The sequence below is a fragment of the Astatotilapia calliptera genome, chromosome 10 (genome assembly GCF_900246225.1).
Source record: "Astatotilapia calliptera chromosome 10, fAstCal1.2, whole genome shotgun sequence".
In the NCBI taxonomy this organism is placed as follows: Eukaryota; Metazoa; Chordata; class Actinopteri; order Cichliformes; family Cichlidae; genus Astatotilapia; species Astatotilapia calliptera.
The window spans coordinates 11,946,555-11,964,249 of NC_039311.1; the positions used below are offsets into that span (position 1 = coordinate 11,946,555).

Here is a 17,695-nt window from a genome sequence, read left to right on the forward strand (position 1 = left end):
AATTAATCAAATATGGCATCAGATCAGACAAGCTGAAGAGTCAGGCTCATTCCCCTTCATATGATGTATTACCACACTGCATGCTGCACTGCCCTGCACACCCAGTGCAGGGCGATTCGGGTGCTTCCATCTGCCCACAATTGTTCCACGTCTGCAAGCTGCTTTGCAACCCACCTCCACCCCAGCTCCTCCATTTCTGTTTTCTCTGACTTACTAAATCTCATAGCTGTCGTCACCAATGCCTGCCCAGTTCCAGTATAAATAACTGTGTTTAGAAATATCAATCTTCTTTTGCCTATAGTGATCCAAACTGAAATATGTTTTCATTTGTAGCCTTGCAGCTCCATGGACATAACAAATCTACAGAAAGTTTCCATGTCTAGCCAAGAAAAAAAAAAACACATAATGTGTTGTTTTTACTTTTTTTATGAATTAATAAAGCAAGATATATATACAATGTTCGTGCTAAGCTCAAGCTCAAAGCTTTACTCTACAAACATGAAAATAGTACTGATCTTTTCATCAAACTTTAAACTTCAGGAAAGAAGTCAAACAAGCATAGATCCCACATCTGTGAATTATCCCTTGTATTGCAGAGCTCCTACTATTATAAACATTCAGAACACATACCCAACTTAGAACAAGGTGACTTTCACACCAGGTGATCCTTTCTATTCGAAATAAACACTAGAAGTTGTGTGCTGTTGTTCCTCCCCTGCTCTCCCTCCTCATCCTGTATAAGAAAATACAAGGTCTCTACAGGTACAGATGAAGCCAATTTAATACATTTTACTATGTTTTAAATAACAGCTTTTAATGTCGCGAAACGTTCCAAGTAAACACTTGGATATAAATTTCAAATGAACTGCACTATATAGTAAATGGGAATTTAAGGTGGACTGATTCTTTTCTACACACTTTATACAACATCCCTCATTCACCCAAGCACTTTTTATATGCTTAAGTGCATTCTATCTAACTTTCACACTCCAACGGATGCATTGGAGAGCAACTTGGGGCTAGTATCTTCCCATATGGAAAAGAAATAGTAAAAACTTATATGATTTACACATGAAAGTGGCCACTTTCTCATTACTTTCATATATTGTTTTAGTAAGTATCCAAAACATACAAGTTTCATTATATAATTTTTCAAGGGATCTTATATCTGTTTTCACTCTTGTATGCTTTTCATACAAGTTTCAAACAAGACAGATACAAACTTTATAATATTTATTATTTGCCTGAGGATACTTGGCATGCAGACTGGAGTAGCCATGGATTAAACCACCAGTCTTCTGATTAGTAGATGGCCTGCTCTACCTCCTGAGCTACTGACGCCCACTACAGTATCATCTGAATATGTTTATCTTACCAAACCGCATGTAGCCATTAAGTACTTTCACAGGTACAAAAACAGCCTGATGGAGCTCAAACTCTAAAGATGTTTTTGAGTAAAGAGAAAGAACAATATAAATATTTTCCTCCCAGTTACATAGACTAATAAAACTATGCCAAATGCCCATGTCCAGTCTCACTGTGATCTCCTCTTTCTCTTATTTTTCCCCTTACCACTGACCAGTCACAGCCCTTCCCTGAGCCTGGTTCTGCTGAGGTTTGTTTCCTGTTAGAGGGAGTCCTTCTTTCCTGCTGTCACTAAGTGCTTGCTCACAGGCTATCGTTGGATTACTATATAAAGCAGTGACTTGTGATTTGGTGTCATGTAAATAAGGAATCAAAATCAGCTTTATTGTCAAAGTATTTGAACACACACTGGCCTGGCTGTTTCTTTGCTATCAGTGAACAAAGTAGACAGCAGACCAAACTGACAACATGTGCAGCACATTTATAGTGCGAGAGTGCAGAGTGTGTTGGAACAAGTAGTGGAATAAATAAGGGATGGATTACTAGTTACTATAAAACAATATATAAAAGCTGAATTCAATTAAACTAAAACAGTCATTACTATAAATGAATAAGGTTTGCTGTGATTTGACGTTCTCTTCCTGGTATAGCCTTCTAAATTGGAAAGTAGATCAAAGTCTGACTTGTTTCAAAAATAGATCCTGCCTTAACAATCAAGTTAGAGTGCATAATCTACATAAGTAGACAGGGTAAAAAATAGCAACATTGGTGCTTGAAATGTTATTTAAAAACATTTTAAAATCAAACATGTTAACTAAAAAGAAACAAGTGAACATTTTAAGGCATTTTATGAATAAACATGCACTTGAGACATTGAAATAATACTAATGGTATTTCCCTACATGATTAATGTGGCTAAAAGAATTCTAATTCTCAGTCCTAATCAGTTTTATTTGTATGGTGTCGCATTACAACAGCAGTCGCCTCAAGGCAGTTTCTATTGTAAGGTAATGACCCTACAATAATACTGAGAAAGCCCCAACAATCAGATGACACCCCGTGAGCAAGCACTTGGCCACAGTAGGAAGGAAAAACATCTAAGACACAATTCAAGATAACAATATTATCACGACATCTGTATGAAATTTGAAAAGAAATGATTATAATGTCATTACTCACATTTAGCAAATTAATTCGATTTAACATGTCAATGAGAAATGAGAGCAATTACAGAGACATATACAATATTATGTGTGCATTATTAACCCAACATCAATATTTAGCTCTTTAAATATCACACTTATTGTTAATACCAGTTTACAAAAGTAAAATATCCCAATTTGGATTTGGTGAGTCAAAGTATTCACTGCAGCATCAACAATGCAGAAGAAAAAGAAGAGCAGGAGGAGGAGGAGATCTGGCTGCATGAACTGGTCTGTGGCGCATTAGTGGAACTGTACATTGCCTACACACTGAAGTGCTCTTACATTAGCCTCTGTCTGAGCAGCATCACACTGGTTGAGTCATAGCAGAGGAAGGATAACTAGCCACAATAAACACTCCTAATAAGAAATACAGTGAAATATTGACAGCTTAATCAAAGTTTTTTTTAACAATGCAGTCTTAAAAATGTATGCTGTTGGTGCAGAAGCACAAAATGCGCTTTTTACGGATCACTCAGAAATGTCTCTTCATTCACACGCATTTAACACTCGTGTTAATTACTGCGAGTTAGGGAAAGGCTAAACACTTCAATTGATTAAACGTTAAATAAATGCTTGCCTGTCACCACATGCAGAAAGTATAATCCCCACACTCATTTAGCTTAACTCTCCTCTTATTACCCAGCCAAGCTATCAGGTCTGTCTCCACTGTCTGTTATCCCTGCCCTGACCTCAGTCTTAATGGATATAACCTTCCCATTTCTGCATTTATGCACACAATCAGTCCTGGCCTGCGGCAAGGTGTCACATCAATACATCCTGCAGCTTCACTCCAGCCACAAATTGGGTGAGATAATAAACACAACAGCACAGTGAGGTTCTCTTTGTTGGAATCAATTCAGTCAAGTTGCAATGGCTGGAAACTGTTTGCTGCAATCGATCATTGGATGTTTACAAGTTTTGTTGTTTGTTAACTTTCATATCTGCAATGTAAGCAGCAAATGTGCGATTCGGGACAGTTGGAAAATCAGTCATATATTAGCGAGGAGGGTAAAAACAAGGAAAAAGAGCGCTTGGTGAGAATTGATTTTTCCATACTGGATAGCAAACAGGCACACACACTATTGCTGGACTACGGATTTCCACCTATTGATCCACACTGCCAATAACAGAGACATTTGCCATTAGGAATTTGCGATGGTTGTTACAGACTGACCTAGATGGAGGTCTCTAGTGTTGTCCTGCTTTTTTTTAACCACTCAGAATCAAAGCAAACACAACAAGTGATGAAAGCAAAAAGTAATTGCTCTGTTCCTTTTTATCTTTCAATTGTTTTATTTAAAGAGGGAACTATGTAGACGGTCTCAAGGATCACAAGAAATGAGCAGATTTAAAATCTCAGTCATATCAGCACTTGCTAATATTATCAAAATTGACAAGGCTTTCTGTAGGAAAGCACAGCTATGACTAATGTGTAATTCTTGCCAAAATAGAAATGTGTCAAATCATAATCATCACATTCATTTGCTACATCGACACCTGCCAGGCAAGCGGGGCATTATGCAATCCAGACTACTATAATAAGAATTGTGTAGTTTGGTGCATTTTCAAGCAAATTCCTTAGTCACAAACTGGCCTGGCTGGTCTGCATAATGAGCTGCTAACTGGTCTTTTTTCAACAAGAGAGTACTGAGCTAAGCTTGCATCAGCTTATCTGGCTGAAATTAATCCTCCTGATTATCAGCTTTCTTCTTCTTCTTATCCTTTAAGAAAAGCCTTAAGCTTCTTTCAAAAACAATGGGTTCAGATTTAGTCAAAGTCAGTTGCGGCTGTGGACAAACTCTTTGCAGTTTGTGCTTTAGCCCTGATCCGGACAAGCCGAGGGTGTAATATTCATCTCTTCCTCCACAGCGACTGCTGAAGTGCCCTTGAGCTGAGCACTGACCCCACAGCTGCTTCAGTGTAATTGCTCAGCAGTTGACAGTGCAAGGTTGTAGTCAAACCGGGCAGTGTCAAGGTGTGAGCGTGTGAATGTGTGTAAACCTGCATCCGCCTGCAGCTTCTCCTCAAGGCTGCTCCAATCTGGTCGTCGGTGAGAGCTGCTAACGCTCACCACCAACCACATGACCTCAACAGCATTTAATATGATTGAGAGCCTGGGACGTAGTTGTGTTCGTGCCCTTTCTTTTTCTTTTCTTTTTTTAAGCTCTACTCTCACTTTATTAGGTTCCTCAGACATCTCTAAGGCAGCTGACAGAGTTTGGAGAGCTGCAGCTGATCCTCAACCGTGATGTGTGAAGCAAAGTTGGTGAGACAAAAGATAACAAATTAATTCTCCAGACAGAACTCGGTGCCCTACATGGCAGTTGAGGGACTGGTAGACCAAATATGAGACATTCTTACACTTTGCAGCTTACTATTGAGTGCATCATGTTTGCAGAGATGACTACATGGATTAGCAAATGTTATAGCTGATACTGTGGGCTATTTAGAGAAGATAGAAGAGTCTGCAGCACTATAAAGCTAGTACACACTAATGTGATATTTAAAGCCGCTATAAAAGGACAAGTGACATTCAAACTCCCCTGAACATTAATGGGGTGGGATGGGTGAGTTTGCAAAGGGGTATACCTGCACATGGATAAACAGAGAATGTGTCAACATTGTTAAACTCCTGTAAAGTGATGTCTCCTTATTCACCTTTGTAAATACATCTCATCTTTTTTGTGTTTTCAATTCTATTTGTCTGATTCCACAACTTTTTGTTTTACAGTCACAACATTTTAATTTTCATCCTATACTCCAACAAACACGGTGGCAGTGTTTTTTTTGGGGGGGGGGGGGGGGGGTTTCCTGTGCACTTTTGAGCACATTCATCCAAGTTCTGCTCATCAGCTTCTCTGGAATGACTAAATTAAAAAAAATCCGTTTGGCTAATTACGGGCCATCAAGCTCCATAATCCAGCTGGTGAATTTTGGATGCTATGACTGAGGAGTTTGAGTATTAAGCCAGACATTTGGCAGGTGTCTGTGTTTATTCATACGCCATTTCCAGCTCATAAACATCTGTGTCCTTTTTTTGGAATGGCCTATCAACGAGACTATTAGAGCAAAAATGATTTGATGTACTCCGCATGTGTTTGACTGTTTGCGTGTTTTGGTTTTTTTAGCCTTGAACTTGCAGCACTTTTTATTCCAACCTGAGAAAAAAAATAGTACTAAAACAGGAATGTTTCTTATTGTTCTTGTGCAGAGAAAGGCAGTGGTACAGTGCAGAACTACTCACAGGCATGTGTGACGGAGAAACTGTTGGAGGACTCCAGGTTGTCAACATTGTAATTGAGGTGGAAGGGTTTCTCTGTCACATTCTGGTTGGTGTTATACAGCTGGACAGCAAACCTGAAGGCGCTGTGTTCCTGCACTGTGGAGCGCATGAACAGTCCGCCTACGGGAAACAAAATGTCACATAAGACAGCGCTTTAATTAGTCCATCCCCAGCATGCATAACCCTGCGTTTGCTCTATCTCGAATCCCACTAAAAAGGACGGCAGGCTGACTGCGTGATCGCATTATATCAGAGGCTCGTACGTAAGTTAATTTCAATGGAAGAAAAAAAAAAACAAGAAAAAAATGTGTAATACATTGTCACACTAAATAATGCGCCATAATTCTCATTTTGACAAAATTATATAAATTCATTTTTTTAACAAACCGCCCACAAAGACGCGCAAAATCCCAGTTTGGGTTGGTAAGAAGTGAAGTTGGCAACGAATTAAGCAAAAAACAAACAAACAACAACAACAAAAATAAAACCTCAAGCAGTGACTAATTGAGACTTAAAGAGTGGTGTCCTATTTTAGACTGTGGTAAATGTTTTTAAAATGAATATGTAGTCAGTGCATCCCATTGAACTTACCGATGTTGATTTGGTTTGGAAAGCCTGCCAGCGAGTGCCCCAAAGAATTGAGTAAAAAAAGGACTGCCGCTATTGTGCGATGCCACATTTTCTCCGAAAACTGGAATCAGCTCCTGGTCTGTGTGTGACAGAGAGAAAGAAACAGGGAGAACCATGTACACGGGCTTGTTCGCAAAGAAATCCACAAGATGCGGCAGGTCTCTCTCTCTTTCTCTCTCACTCTCTCACTCACTGTGTGCACCCACGTTGAATTTGTGCCAGCGCAACTGCAGCGCCAGCCCTCTGCTGCTGCTGCTGCTGCTGCTGGAAATCTAAAGCCAGTGTTTTATCTCAAAGATGGAGGTGGTGGTGGTGGAGGAGAGACGGGGGGGGGAGGAGAGAGAGAAAGCGGATCTACGGGTCCCTACTGTGGATAAAGACCACTGAAATGGGCCAGGGAGAGTGAAAGAGGGGAGGGAAAGACAGATGGGGAGGGAGGGGAGCCGGGGTGTCGGGGGGTTGGGGTGGGGGGTAGACGTTTATCAAACTTGGTCTGACGTTGAATTATAATAAGAGCGGCCTCCCGTCTTCCTCCGCGCGTCACTGCAGAGTTGGTGTGTGAGGCGGTGCAGTGTCTACTGGCTTTGGTGTGTGTGTGCGTGTGTGTAGGTGTGCACACACTGACATGCGGTCTGTATGGATCACCAGTATATTGCTGACTTGTGCATGTGTGCATGTGCTGTGTGTGTCTGCATACAGGCCATGTATAAGCACGCTATCTATCCATCTATGGTATCCCTTCCTATTGTGTTCACATGTGTGGGAGTATGCATGCAGCATTAGTCCAGCACAATAGCAGCATAATCCGAGGCTGTCCCCTGCAGGTGTTTGAGAGCAGGAACAGTAACTGTGGGCACTAATGCTCTGATTTATCACTGTTTAATCACCGGCTGCCAAGGTACCTAACTAATGCTATATATTAGAACCCTAATTGACTTACTTGTGTTAGTGATTTGGATTCCCACTCATTTTTTTCTGCGAAAGTGAACAGCTGATGCAAAGGGGAACAAGGCAGAAGCAACAGCATCATTTGTGGGAGGTGATTGAAATTAGGGTCACTTAAGATAAAATCTAAATGAAAAAGGCAGTGACAGAAGCATAAAGTAGCTCATATTTTCTCCCCTCCAAAATCATCTGTGTGTCTAATCCATCACCGACACACAGGAATAGGTCCTACTAGCATCAGCATATTTACATTTTGCAATTGAGTGCACGTTACTGAGATATGCAACAAGGCCATCTCTTCTGGTGAAATGTCTGTGCTCCATGTTTAATGTTCATTATTAAGCATTCAGGCAGCCCGTCTTACGCTGGTCAGTTCGAAGAAAGTATACTGCACTAGCTAGGAGGACTCTGACTCACACAACACAAAATATGATAAGATGCTGCAACTTTAACTATTATACTATATTTATTTTATCTAATTCACACCAGTTTTGTCTTTTAAAACTGCCTGTATCTCAGACAGACAGTAGGGGGGAGGGAAAAGAAAGCATCAGTTTAGACAGATCTTTGAGTTTTGAGCCCCAGTATGTTGGTTCAACATGGTCCATCCAATTACTTCACCATCCGCCTCGGCATAAGCCATGACAGAAATGGGAATTATTGACAATGGAGAACAGTATCACGGCACCAGCGGGGGAAACCTGCAGCCATAGCCGGGTTATCACTGCCCTTAAAACTTAATGATGTCAACAAACCCACTGCTAATTTCAAACATGCTCCAGTAATGAAGACAGAGTTCTCCTAAAGCAGTTGTGCTTGCTTCAGAGTTAACTCTGCTAACGCAATGTTACTTCTTTTTGTTGTTTTACTGTTTCTCATTTAGAACATCACAGCTCCGTTCACAACCATCTAAATCAGTGTTTGCAGCATTTATGGTTTTACCAAATATTAAAAACACACAGTAAACAACTAAATAGCTGCCTTTTACAGATTTCTTTCATTTGTTTTATATTACAATGCTGTGCTGTGTAATTTCTTTCTGCCCTGCACACTACAGCACCCAGCATGGATGTGATTTTAATCTATTGGAATAGTTATTGAACTCTTCTGCCTGAACTTCACTCCATTTAATCATTTATCTATTTAAAGACATTAAAGTTAAATGGCTTAGGATTAGCTGAGCAGCAGAATGTGTTCTATGTGTGTACATACTGTGTGTGTATGTGTGCACCAAGGCTGGAGAAAGCATTAAAGCTCCCTAGTTAGACTGCTGCACAACCAGCACTGCAAAAAAACAGAAAGAAAAAAGCAACAGTGTCTGTGCTTATTGATCTGGATGTGATTTAATGCTTGGCATACAACTACGATCTTTAACAGGATGCAGCGAGAACAACTGCACTATAATTAAGTTCAGTTTCACAAACAGATATACTGTCAGTATAGCGTGACCTTTTTTTTCAGATACGCGCCAGTGTTAGTTTGTCATTTGCAGAAATGCATTCACTGCCACTTGAAAAATTATGCAATTAGTTTCAGTCCACTTAAGCATGAACTCAGATTGAGTGAAATTCTTGCAAAACACGTACCCGTCCAAAGTGTTGGTCTATCACCAGCTGATGGGCACAAAGGGCAGCTTGTTGTGCAAATCTTAATTCTTCATGCTGTTGAATGAACGGGGTAAGGGATCCTGCAGAGATTACTGGTGTGCTGGGTTCGGTGCCCTCGTCAGGGATGTTAATGATTTATTAATATTTTCTTGAGCCCTCCCCTCAGCTCTTTACAGAAAACACGGCACACTAAAGTAAAGCATGACAAGATAATAAAGAAGCATTAAATTGGTTCCATTTAAACCTCAGTGACTTAATGGGATTTCTAAAATGAGCCGATATATGCACTCTAATAAAAATCTGACAGAGACAGAACGCTGTTTCCATTTCATGTATTAAAAAGGTGCTAATGTGAGTCACTATACGAGGTATCTTTCTGATGTCACTACCGACTAAACCACAAACAGTAGCTGTTGCAGCAGAAAGTGCTTGAGACTCTCAAACAAGGTCTAACACGTGCACATTTCTCTGCAGGAATAAGCAGCCATGTGAAGTTCCCCTCCTCTCCATGTTAGTCAATGATGATGTTATATATAGGTCAGCTTGCAAGGGCGCCCTTCAAGAAGCTTGATGCTCTTTATTATGACTCAGCTATTCCGTTTGCTCCCATCAAACGTCATCAATGATCCGCTCTATTCCTCTGTTAACTGGCTATCATCACACACGAATTGCAATATTTATTGAGTCCTGCTCGCCTCATTTTGATGAAAGTTCCCAAAACAAATGTGTCTGTTCACTGATCATTTGAGCTGGTGGAGGAATTCAAGAGATTTATTGTGGACATTAATATGACCTGTGCTGTTACATACCCATATGCCATTTGTGTGTTAGTAAGTAGTGGGTGTGCTGTTGTTCTTTTGACTTTTAATGTTTCTTTTTTTAGCTCTCATACCATTTTCTCCAGAGGTTTTGCCTTTTGCCCACGCTGTCATAAATAAGAATATGTTTTTAAAGCCTTTCCTGGTTAAGTAAAGAGAGAAACTTAACTGCAGTACAAGCGTCACATAAAAACAAAACCAAAAACCATTTACAATAAAGAAGATGCTTTCAGTTTATTCCTATCTGGCTTTTAGTGAGCTAGTTTGAAGGTACAACTCATGCCGGTGTGAGTCTGCAGTCCATACAGCTGTATACTGATTCTCCGGCTTTACAGAGGATTACAGTTCCTCCCCCATTTCCCCGGGACTTCCCCGGCAAACGTCTGACAGCATTTCAATAAGGGTAAGTATTTAGGTGAGGTTTCTGGCCATCACTACACTGCATCTTCAGTACACCTTGGGCATGTTTCCCGCTTTCCACTGGAGCAAATGAGCTCCGCTCAGGAAGCACGCCGCTTGCTGTCTGATGCACAACCTCTTCAGCAATATTCAATTGAGTGTAAATGTCAGCAACCCTTTTCCAGAACTTCCCACTGAGTTTACGTAAAACTGACATTTATGAAGCGTCGACCATATGGTGGATGAAATTAATAGCACAGTGTTTTTATCTGACATTACTTTCAAAGTCTAACAAGGACGTTATGATAAAACTTGAATCTCTGCTAGTTAGTTTAATTCAAATCAATTCAAGTTTATTTATATAGCGTCAAATCACAAAAACAGCCACCTTGAAAACAGCCACCTTGCTTTATAATGTCAAGTAAAGACCCTACAATAACACAGAGAAAGCCCCAAACATGCAGATGGCCCTCTATGAGCAAGCACTTGGTGACAGTAGGAAAGAAAAACTCCCTTTTAACAGGAAACAACCTCCAGCAGAACCAGGCTCAGGGAGCCGTCTGCTGCGACCACTTGGGGTTGATGGGAGGAAGATGGGACAAAAGGTACACTGTGAAAGAGAGCCAGACTGACTCAGAGTTTCAGGAAATGCAGACATCAGAGCTGTTTTAGTCACTGCATGTTTGTTGTGAAACAGACTAAAATACTCAGAAAATCGCACCACACATATCACAGAACGCCGCCTTTTGACCCTTGTCAATACCAATCTATTAGTTTCAGGACTTAACCTTGTTTTATATATAGCAGTTGTGAGTTATAACCCACAGAATTATGCACACAAGTTGTTAGCCTGAGGGAGTGAAGTGGCCTAAATACGGGCATATCCAGTGTTATAAGTAGCACTGTTAACAGAGAGCACAAAGCCACAATTGGACACATCAGACAAGCACATTCATGAAGTCATCAAACGGGTCAGTTACTGAGTCATTATTTCAACTTCAGTCTGAGTAACTGTCAAAAGGATCCAGAGATATACTGAAAAATGTACCTCTCACTCACTTTTGCTTTTTAAAGTCTGTTTATTATAATGGACATAATTTATAAAGCATTTATTACATATAGAGCCAAGTTTTCTCCTCACTCGTTTTGTTTAATGGTTTCAAGAATCGAAAACTTCACTTGATTATAGTGACAGTCTCTGGTTTAGCATCATTACTCAGAGTTGAAACCTGTGAAATTGGATGTGAAACTTTGCAGCCACGTGCACGACTGCATGTCACGTTTAAGATGACATTAGAGGAAACGCCTGCTGGGAGGAATACGCGGCAGCAGAAGCACTTTGATATATACACGACCTCATTTTCCTTGCAGATAACATAGATGAGGGCTGGCACTGGATAATTAAAAAGGAGAACTCCAGATGTAAACAGCATCTTAAGAATCAAACGGCTCGCTGTGCATCTACTGCTATCATTTATCCTTGGTCAAGGATCAAGAGGAAGCAGTTTCCATGTAATGGCGTGTCGCTCTCCTGGTTGATTAGAAGTGAGTATTTAGCCAGGATCACAGTGTAGATAAAGAGAAAAACCAGGAGGAATATAGTGAATATTTTAACTTACATTAATAATACAGGCAACAAAATTAAAACCCTGACCACAATGGAGAATCCCTGCTGAGCACAGTGGCTTCCAAGGGAGTTTCATGTGTAACTAAACAATAAAAGTAATACCTCTGAAATTCCTGATATGAAATGATGATATTGTACTTGTGCATTATGGCACCCAAGGTCAGGACTGCAATAAGTTGTCTGAAAGCTCCCAAGAAAGTAAGGAGATAAAAAGGGATTGCTCAGTGCTGTAAAACTCACAATAAAGCCTTTCATGTTTCCTTTCCATAGCATTTCCTGTAAAATGCTGGGATTTATGGCTTGACTTAGATTTTCAGTAAATGCTCTGAGCCTCCCAAAACGGCACACCTTATTATACTGTCTGTCATGTTACCGCTATACGAGTGAACATTAGATCTTTGCTGTTCTAATATATATATATATATATAACACTAAGGTTTATCTCTTAGCCTAAAATTAACTGCATTTATGAGCAGAAGCTCATATGAGCTATGAATTAGTGTGCCAGTTATTTGTTTTTCTCTCCAGGACCTCAAACCACAATTCTACTTATAATAGCACTCAGTTTAATCCAAAAGGATCACAAGTAGGGTGGCATAAGCAAAGACTGACAATATCATCTATAACCTCTTTTTCTTTAAGGCTGATTTCACATTTGTCCCAAGTTTTGATTTGAAAAACTTTGTTAGGCTACAACATAATTTCAATCAGAATAAAGCAATTTCACTTACATCACTGGTTGTTCATGCACTACATCTTTAAAAGTTACCTGAAGCTGTGCCTAAACAAAGAAAAGGAGTTTACAGCTACTGGAACAGCTTTGTGAAGTTTTACAAAGGCAGGGTAGCGCTTTAGGCTACATGCTAACACACGGCTAGCACAGAAGACAAAGTATAAGTGAGGGTAAAGAGAATGTAAGTAAGCAAAATTTACTTATATAATACCTTTCTACATAAGAATCAGTAACTGCTTCACAATAGTCTTCAACAAATAAAAAAAATATAACTCACAATATATTAAATCACAACAAAGACAACACTAGTTAAAAGCTAGCCTATACAAACAAGTCTCAACATCAAATGCGCAGTCTCCTTAAGTTTTTATTCTCAAGGAGGAACCATCAGCAGGTTTTGATCTCGTTTAAGACCTCAATGACCTGCACGTTATAAGCAGGCATTTGACCATGCAGAAAAAACTTTTTGAGCTATTTTGTAAGACAAAAGTAAGTACTGTATTCTACTGTAATCTATCCAGTATAGGGCTTTGGAGTTGACGTCACGCCGCAATGCATTGTGGGAGCGCAGCTCCATTTTCGGGGTCTACGAATCAAACAAACGACGACGACAAGAAACATGCTTAAAAGCAGCTCAAAAGAAAACGGACGGTATAGAGACCGATTGCGTCCAGAGGCGAAGCAGCGGTACTTGAAAAAAAATAGAGTGCATCGCAAATCTGGACCCATTTGAAATACGGCAGTGGAGTAAAGACCCAGACGACTTACCGCCACTGTCCTACCCCGATATCTTCACGTATCTTGTTTGTGGAGTAAGCGCTTACACAGCGAACCAGTTTCGTAATTACAAGTCACTGGAGGCGCACATCCAATTTACAAATGGCTGGGTGCAAGATTTGGCTATTTTCAAGCCGCCAAACTCTGAGTACGTCGTCAAAGTAAGTCAGCTGGAGTGCACCGAGTGAAATAGCCATTTTCCACCCCCCACCATAATTAATGTTACACATTTATCATTTAACTGCTAAAATATCGTTATCATATTATATGCCCATAATTGTAAAGTACATGCAAGTTAACACATTGATAATCGGGTAAATTATTAACGCCAATTTGTGTCCTTCCTGTCTCATTTCATTTATTGTCTTTACATCAACCAATCAAGTCACTCCATTCTATGTTTGATCGCAAATTCTATAACTTCCGAGACCACCAACGATGATATTATTCAGCTACAGTGGGGCAAAAAAGTATTTAGTCAGCCACCGATTGTGCAAGTTCCACCACCTACATACAAGACCACTGATAATCTCCCACGATCTGGGGCTCCACGCAAGATCTCATCCCGTGGGGTCAAAATGATCATGAGAACGGTGAGCAAAGATCCCAGAACCACACGGGGGGACCTGGTGAATGACCTGCAGAGAGCTGGGACCAAAGTAACAAAGGTCACCATCAGTAACACACTACAACGGCAGGGAATCAAATCCCGCAGTGCCAGACGTGTTCCGCTGCTGAAGCCAGTGCATGTCCAGGCCCGTCTGAAGTTTGCCAGAGAGCACATGGATGATACAGCAGAGGATTTGGAGAATGTCATGTGGTCAGATGAAACCAAAGTAGAACTTTTTGGTATAAACTCAACTCGTCGTGTTTGGAGGAAGAAGAATACTGAGTTGCATCCCAAGAACACCATACCTACTGTGAAGCATGGGGGTGGAAACATCATGCTATGGGGCTGTTTTTCTGCCAAGGGGACAGGACGACTGATCCGTGTTAAGGACAGAATGAATGGGGCCATGTATCGTGAGATTTTGAGCCAAAACCTCCTTCCATCAGTGAGAACTTTGAAGATGAAACGAGGCTGGGTCTTCCAACATGACAATGATCCAAAACACACCGCCCGGGCAACAAAGGAGTGGCTCCGTAAGAAGCATTTGAAAGTCCTGGAGTGGCCTAGCCAGTCTCCAGACCTCAACCCCATAGAAAATCTGTGGCGGGAGTTGAAAGTCCGTGTTGCTCGGCAACAGCCCCAAAACATCACTGCTCTCGAGAAGATCTGCATGGAGGAATGGGCCAAAATACCAGCTACTGTGTGTGCAAACCTGGTAAAGACCTATAGTAAACGTTTGACCTCTGTTATTGCCAACAAAGGTTATGTTACAAAGTATTGAGTTGTATTTCTGTTATTGACCAAATACTTATTTTCCACCCTGATTTACGAATAAATTCTTTACAAATCCTACCATGTGGATTCATGGATTTTTTTTTCACATTCTGTCTCTCACAGTTGAAGTGTACCTCTGGTGCAAATTACTGACCTCTGTCATCATTTTAGGTGGTGGAACTTGCACAATCGGTGGCTGACTAAATACTTTTTTGCCCCACTGTATAAAGTGTGATGTGAACATATTTAGAACTTACCGGAATGAAAATGTCTTGAGCACACCAACTGATATCTGGAGACGTAACAGAACTTGATATCAGCTCGTCTCACGGCTGCTATCCAGGCTAGACGCCTTCGTTTGGTAATATCCGATACATGAGCTCCTTCATGTTGCTTCCAGGTTGGAAAAGCATAAAAAGACAATCGAGCGTGATGTCCACGCTCCAAAGCCAGTTGAGAAAGTGGTGGGGCAACAAACAGAAGGACACACCTCATGGATTCACTGGTTATGGATTGATCTGAGCCCACGTAAAAACTTCTGGACACAAAATTTTTGTATTGTCATCAATCACTTATTCCACCACCATCCTTTTAATCCTGCAGCAAACAGCTGAATTAGTGAATGAAACACATTTTGGCCCTATCCTTAAAAGTATTCACACATCATCCATAAAATACTAAATGCTGCACACACAGTGTTAATCACAGTGTTTATGGACCTAATGAAGAAACTAAAGTGCATATATGCCACCTGGCAAATTTACTGCACAGATAATTACAGAATGTGAGCACTTCTGCTCAGTCATATAGTGCTAAGGTAAATCAAGCAAATGATGCATATATAAGTAGCACAAGCATTTAACCCACATGGATTTAACTTGGCTGCAGTGTTCAATTTCAAATCCTGAAACTGTATAAAAATATAAACCGTCAAGAAGATTTATATTAATCATACATTTTCTTGGAGACAGTGTCAGGAGGTTTAAACACTACAAATCCAATATATGCCAAAGTAAGGAGACATTGCTGGGAGCCTAGTTGCAGAATTTCAATCAAACTGAAGATGACTTAAGGATGACTGCGTCATGCAAGCATAAAGTGCATCATAACAATTCTAACAGGATGTGACAAAGGCATAAGCAGGAATGAGAAACTCTTTACATAAAGACCTGATGTGACTTTGCCTGAAAAAAAAAAACAGGACAATTTAAGAGGTATAGCGGATGACACAGAATAGTCAGGAGCACCACATGGATACATTTGCTACAGTCTCAATTCATGGTGTTAGAAATTTGTAAATCAAAATTTAGCATGACTCAGTAATTTTGTATACATTTTCAATAAAATTGCTAATGTAAATTATTCATTTTAGCAAATGACTCACTCTGTGTGCTGAGGGATTTATTTGAGCCAGTTTAAGTTTTGGCTGCAAAGACCTGCAGTGCTGGAATGTCATGTGCAATATTGTAACGATGAAGAGGGACGCTGTGGATTCACTCCAGCCCTCTGTCAGGTGCAGATGTTCAGTGTTGGACATGCTCTTCCATTCAAATGTTGTAACTAGGGCAACAAGTAATTTATCTATTGCTCTATTTTTACTAGTCTTTTTCAATTCTTTCAATAAAATGCCAGAAAACTGGCCTTTAGAAAAAAAAAAAGGCAATCTTTTATCATCAGAACACTTTGGTGTCTGTCAGCTTATTGATTCATTTGTTCCAAACTGACACAGCAATCAGTGTAACACATGTTTGCACAGGTTAGGCCTAAAACTAAAAAATTATAGTTACTTTACTCCTGGCGCCTGTCATACCATAAAATGCGTAAGTTCTCTTTAACCAGGATCACTGTAAAAATACAACAGCTGCCAAGATTTGACTGCAAACTTGCAAGCAATATAGGATGTTTGGAAAGACATGATCTCAAAATGACGCCTCTCAGGTTAGTTTGAGTTTATATTCCACCTTATATACCCTCATCCTTTTTTTTTCTTCTTATCAGCTCAAGCATTTGCATATTTGTTGAGAGACAGGACGCCCACAGCAACGTTTTTATGCAGAGGAATGAATCACAGTGCTCTGCAATCATGAGACACATTTCTTAAAGTCCAGAACTTAAAGCAATTTCTTGTTTGCAGATGGTGGAATTGCTTCAGTGTTTCTTTTTGTCTCGACATAATGACAAATTATAATAATATGGACCCAAAAAGGAGTGCATTTCACTAGTCCGTTTGTCCATTGCTTTACAGAGTACGTTATTAAACTGTCACATGGCTGTTATCTCGGACAAAGTGCCGCTGGAAGAAAAAAACCACCAACTGAATCAAAATATGGAACAGATTGCTCACAAATGAAGGAACGGATGAAATAAAAGTCTTAAAATCTGGTAATTAGTAGGCCTTATTTGAACAACATGCTGGTAACCAGAGGGAGTTAAGGTGCAGCCGCACAGATGAATATTAATGGAAATTTGATTAAACATTCCCACATCTTTAACTGAATACCCCACAGGCAAAGCGCTTACAGAACAAAACAAATTAGCTTGGCAATTTTAATTATCGATGTTCTGTTTTCTCACACATCCCTTGTCTCATTTATTAATTTATTTTTTTGCTATTGAGATCCCAACAACAGCTGTTCTGATGTAGTTAATGTTTTAAAGGAGAGCGCTAACATTTGACTTTCTGCCCTTTGGCTGTCTTTTCTACTGATGTTCTATATAGTTTATATCATTTCTAATGCTGCGGAATGAACATTAGTACGCACACGCACACACACGTGAACATTTGACCAGTTAAGTGAAACATTAAATTAGAAATCTCAGAAAAGAAAATGTGAATATGTGTGGAAAGTGCTGCTGCTTCTCTGCTGCTTATGTAAGTCCTGCCAGTGGACGCTGTTCGCAGACTAAACTGATTCAATCTTT

At 40.1% G+C, this 17,695-nt stretch overlaps 1 protein-coding gene across 8 annotated transcripts in view; it reads right to left on the reverse strand.

Annotated features, from left to right (window-relative positions):
• Positions 1-6,886, reverse strand: part of LOC113030021 (glutamate receptor 3) — a 78,749-nt gene extending 71,863 nt beyond the window's left edge. For 3 of the 8 annotated variants that reach the window (XM_026181055.1, XM_026181050.1, XM_026181049.1), the window contains exons 1-2: positions 6,445-6,885; positions 5,815-5,973 (exon numbers count right to left, since the gene is read on the reverse strand). In XM_026181055.1, coding sequence (XP_026036840.1) covers positions 5,815-5,973; positions 6,445-6,532 — 247 coding nt within the window. In that variant the 5' untranslated portion in view covers positions 6,533-6,885. Of the gene's footprint in view, positions 1-5,814; positions 5,974-6,444 lie in introns of all 8 variants that reach the window. The other 5 variants (XM_026181057.1, XM_026181056.1, XM_026181052.1 and 2 more) reach the window with 4 other exon arrangements.
• Between the last annotated feature and the right edge of the window lie 10,809 nt (positions 6,887-17,695).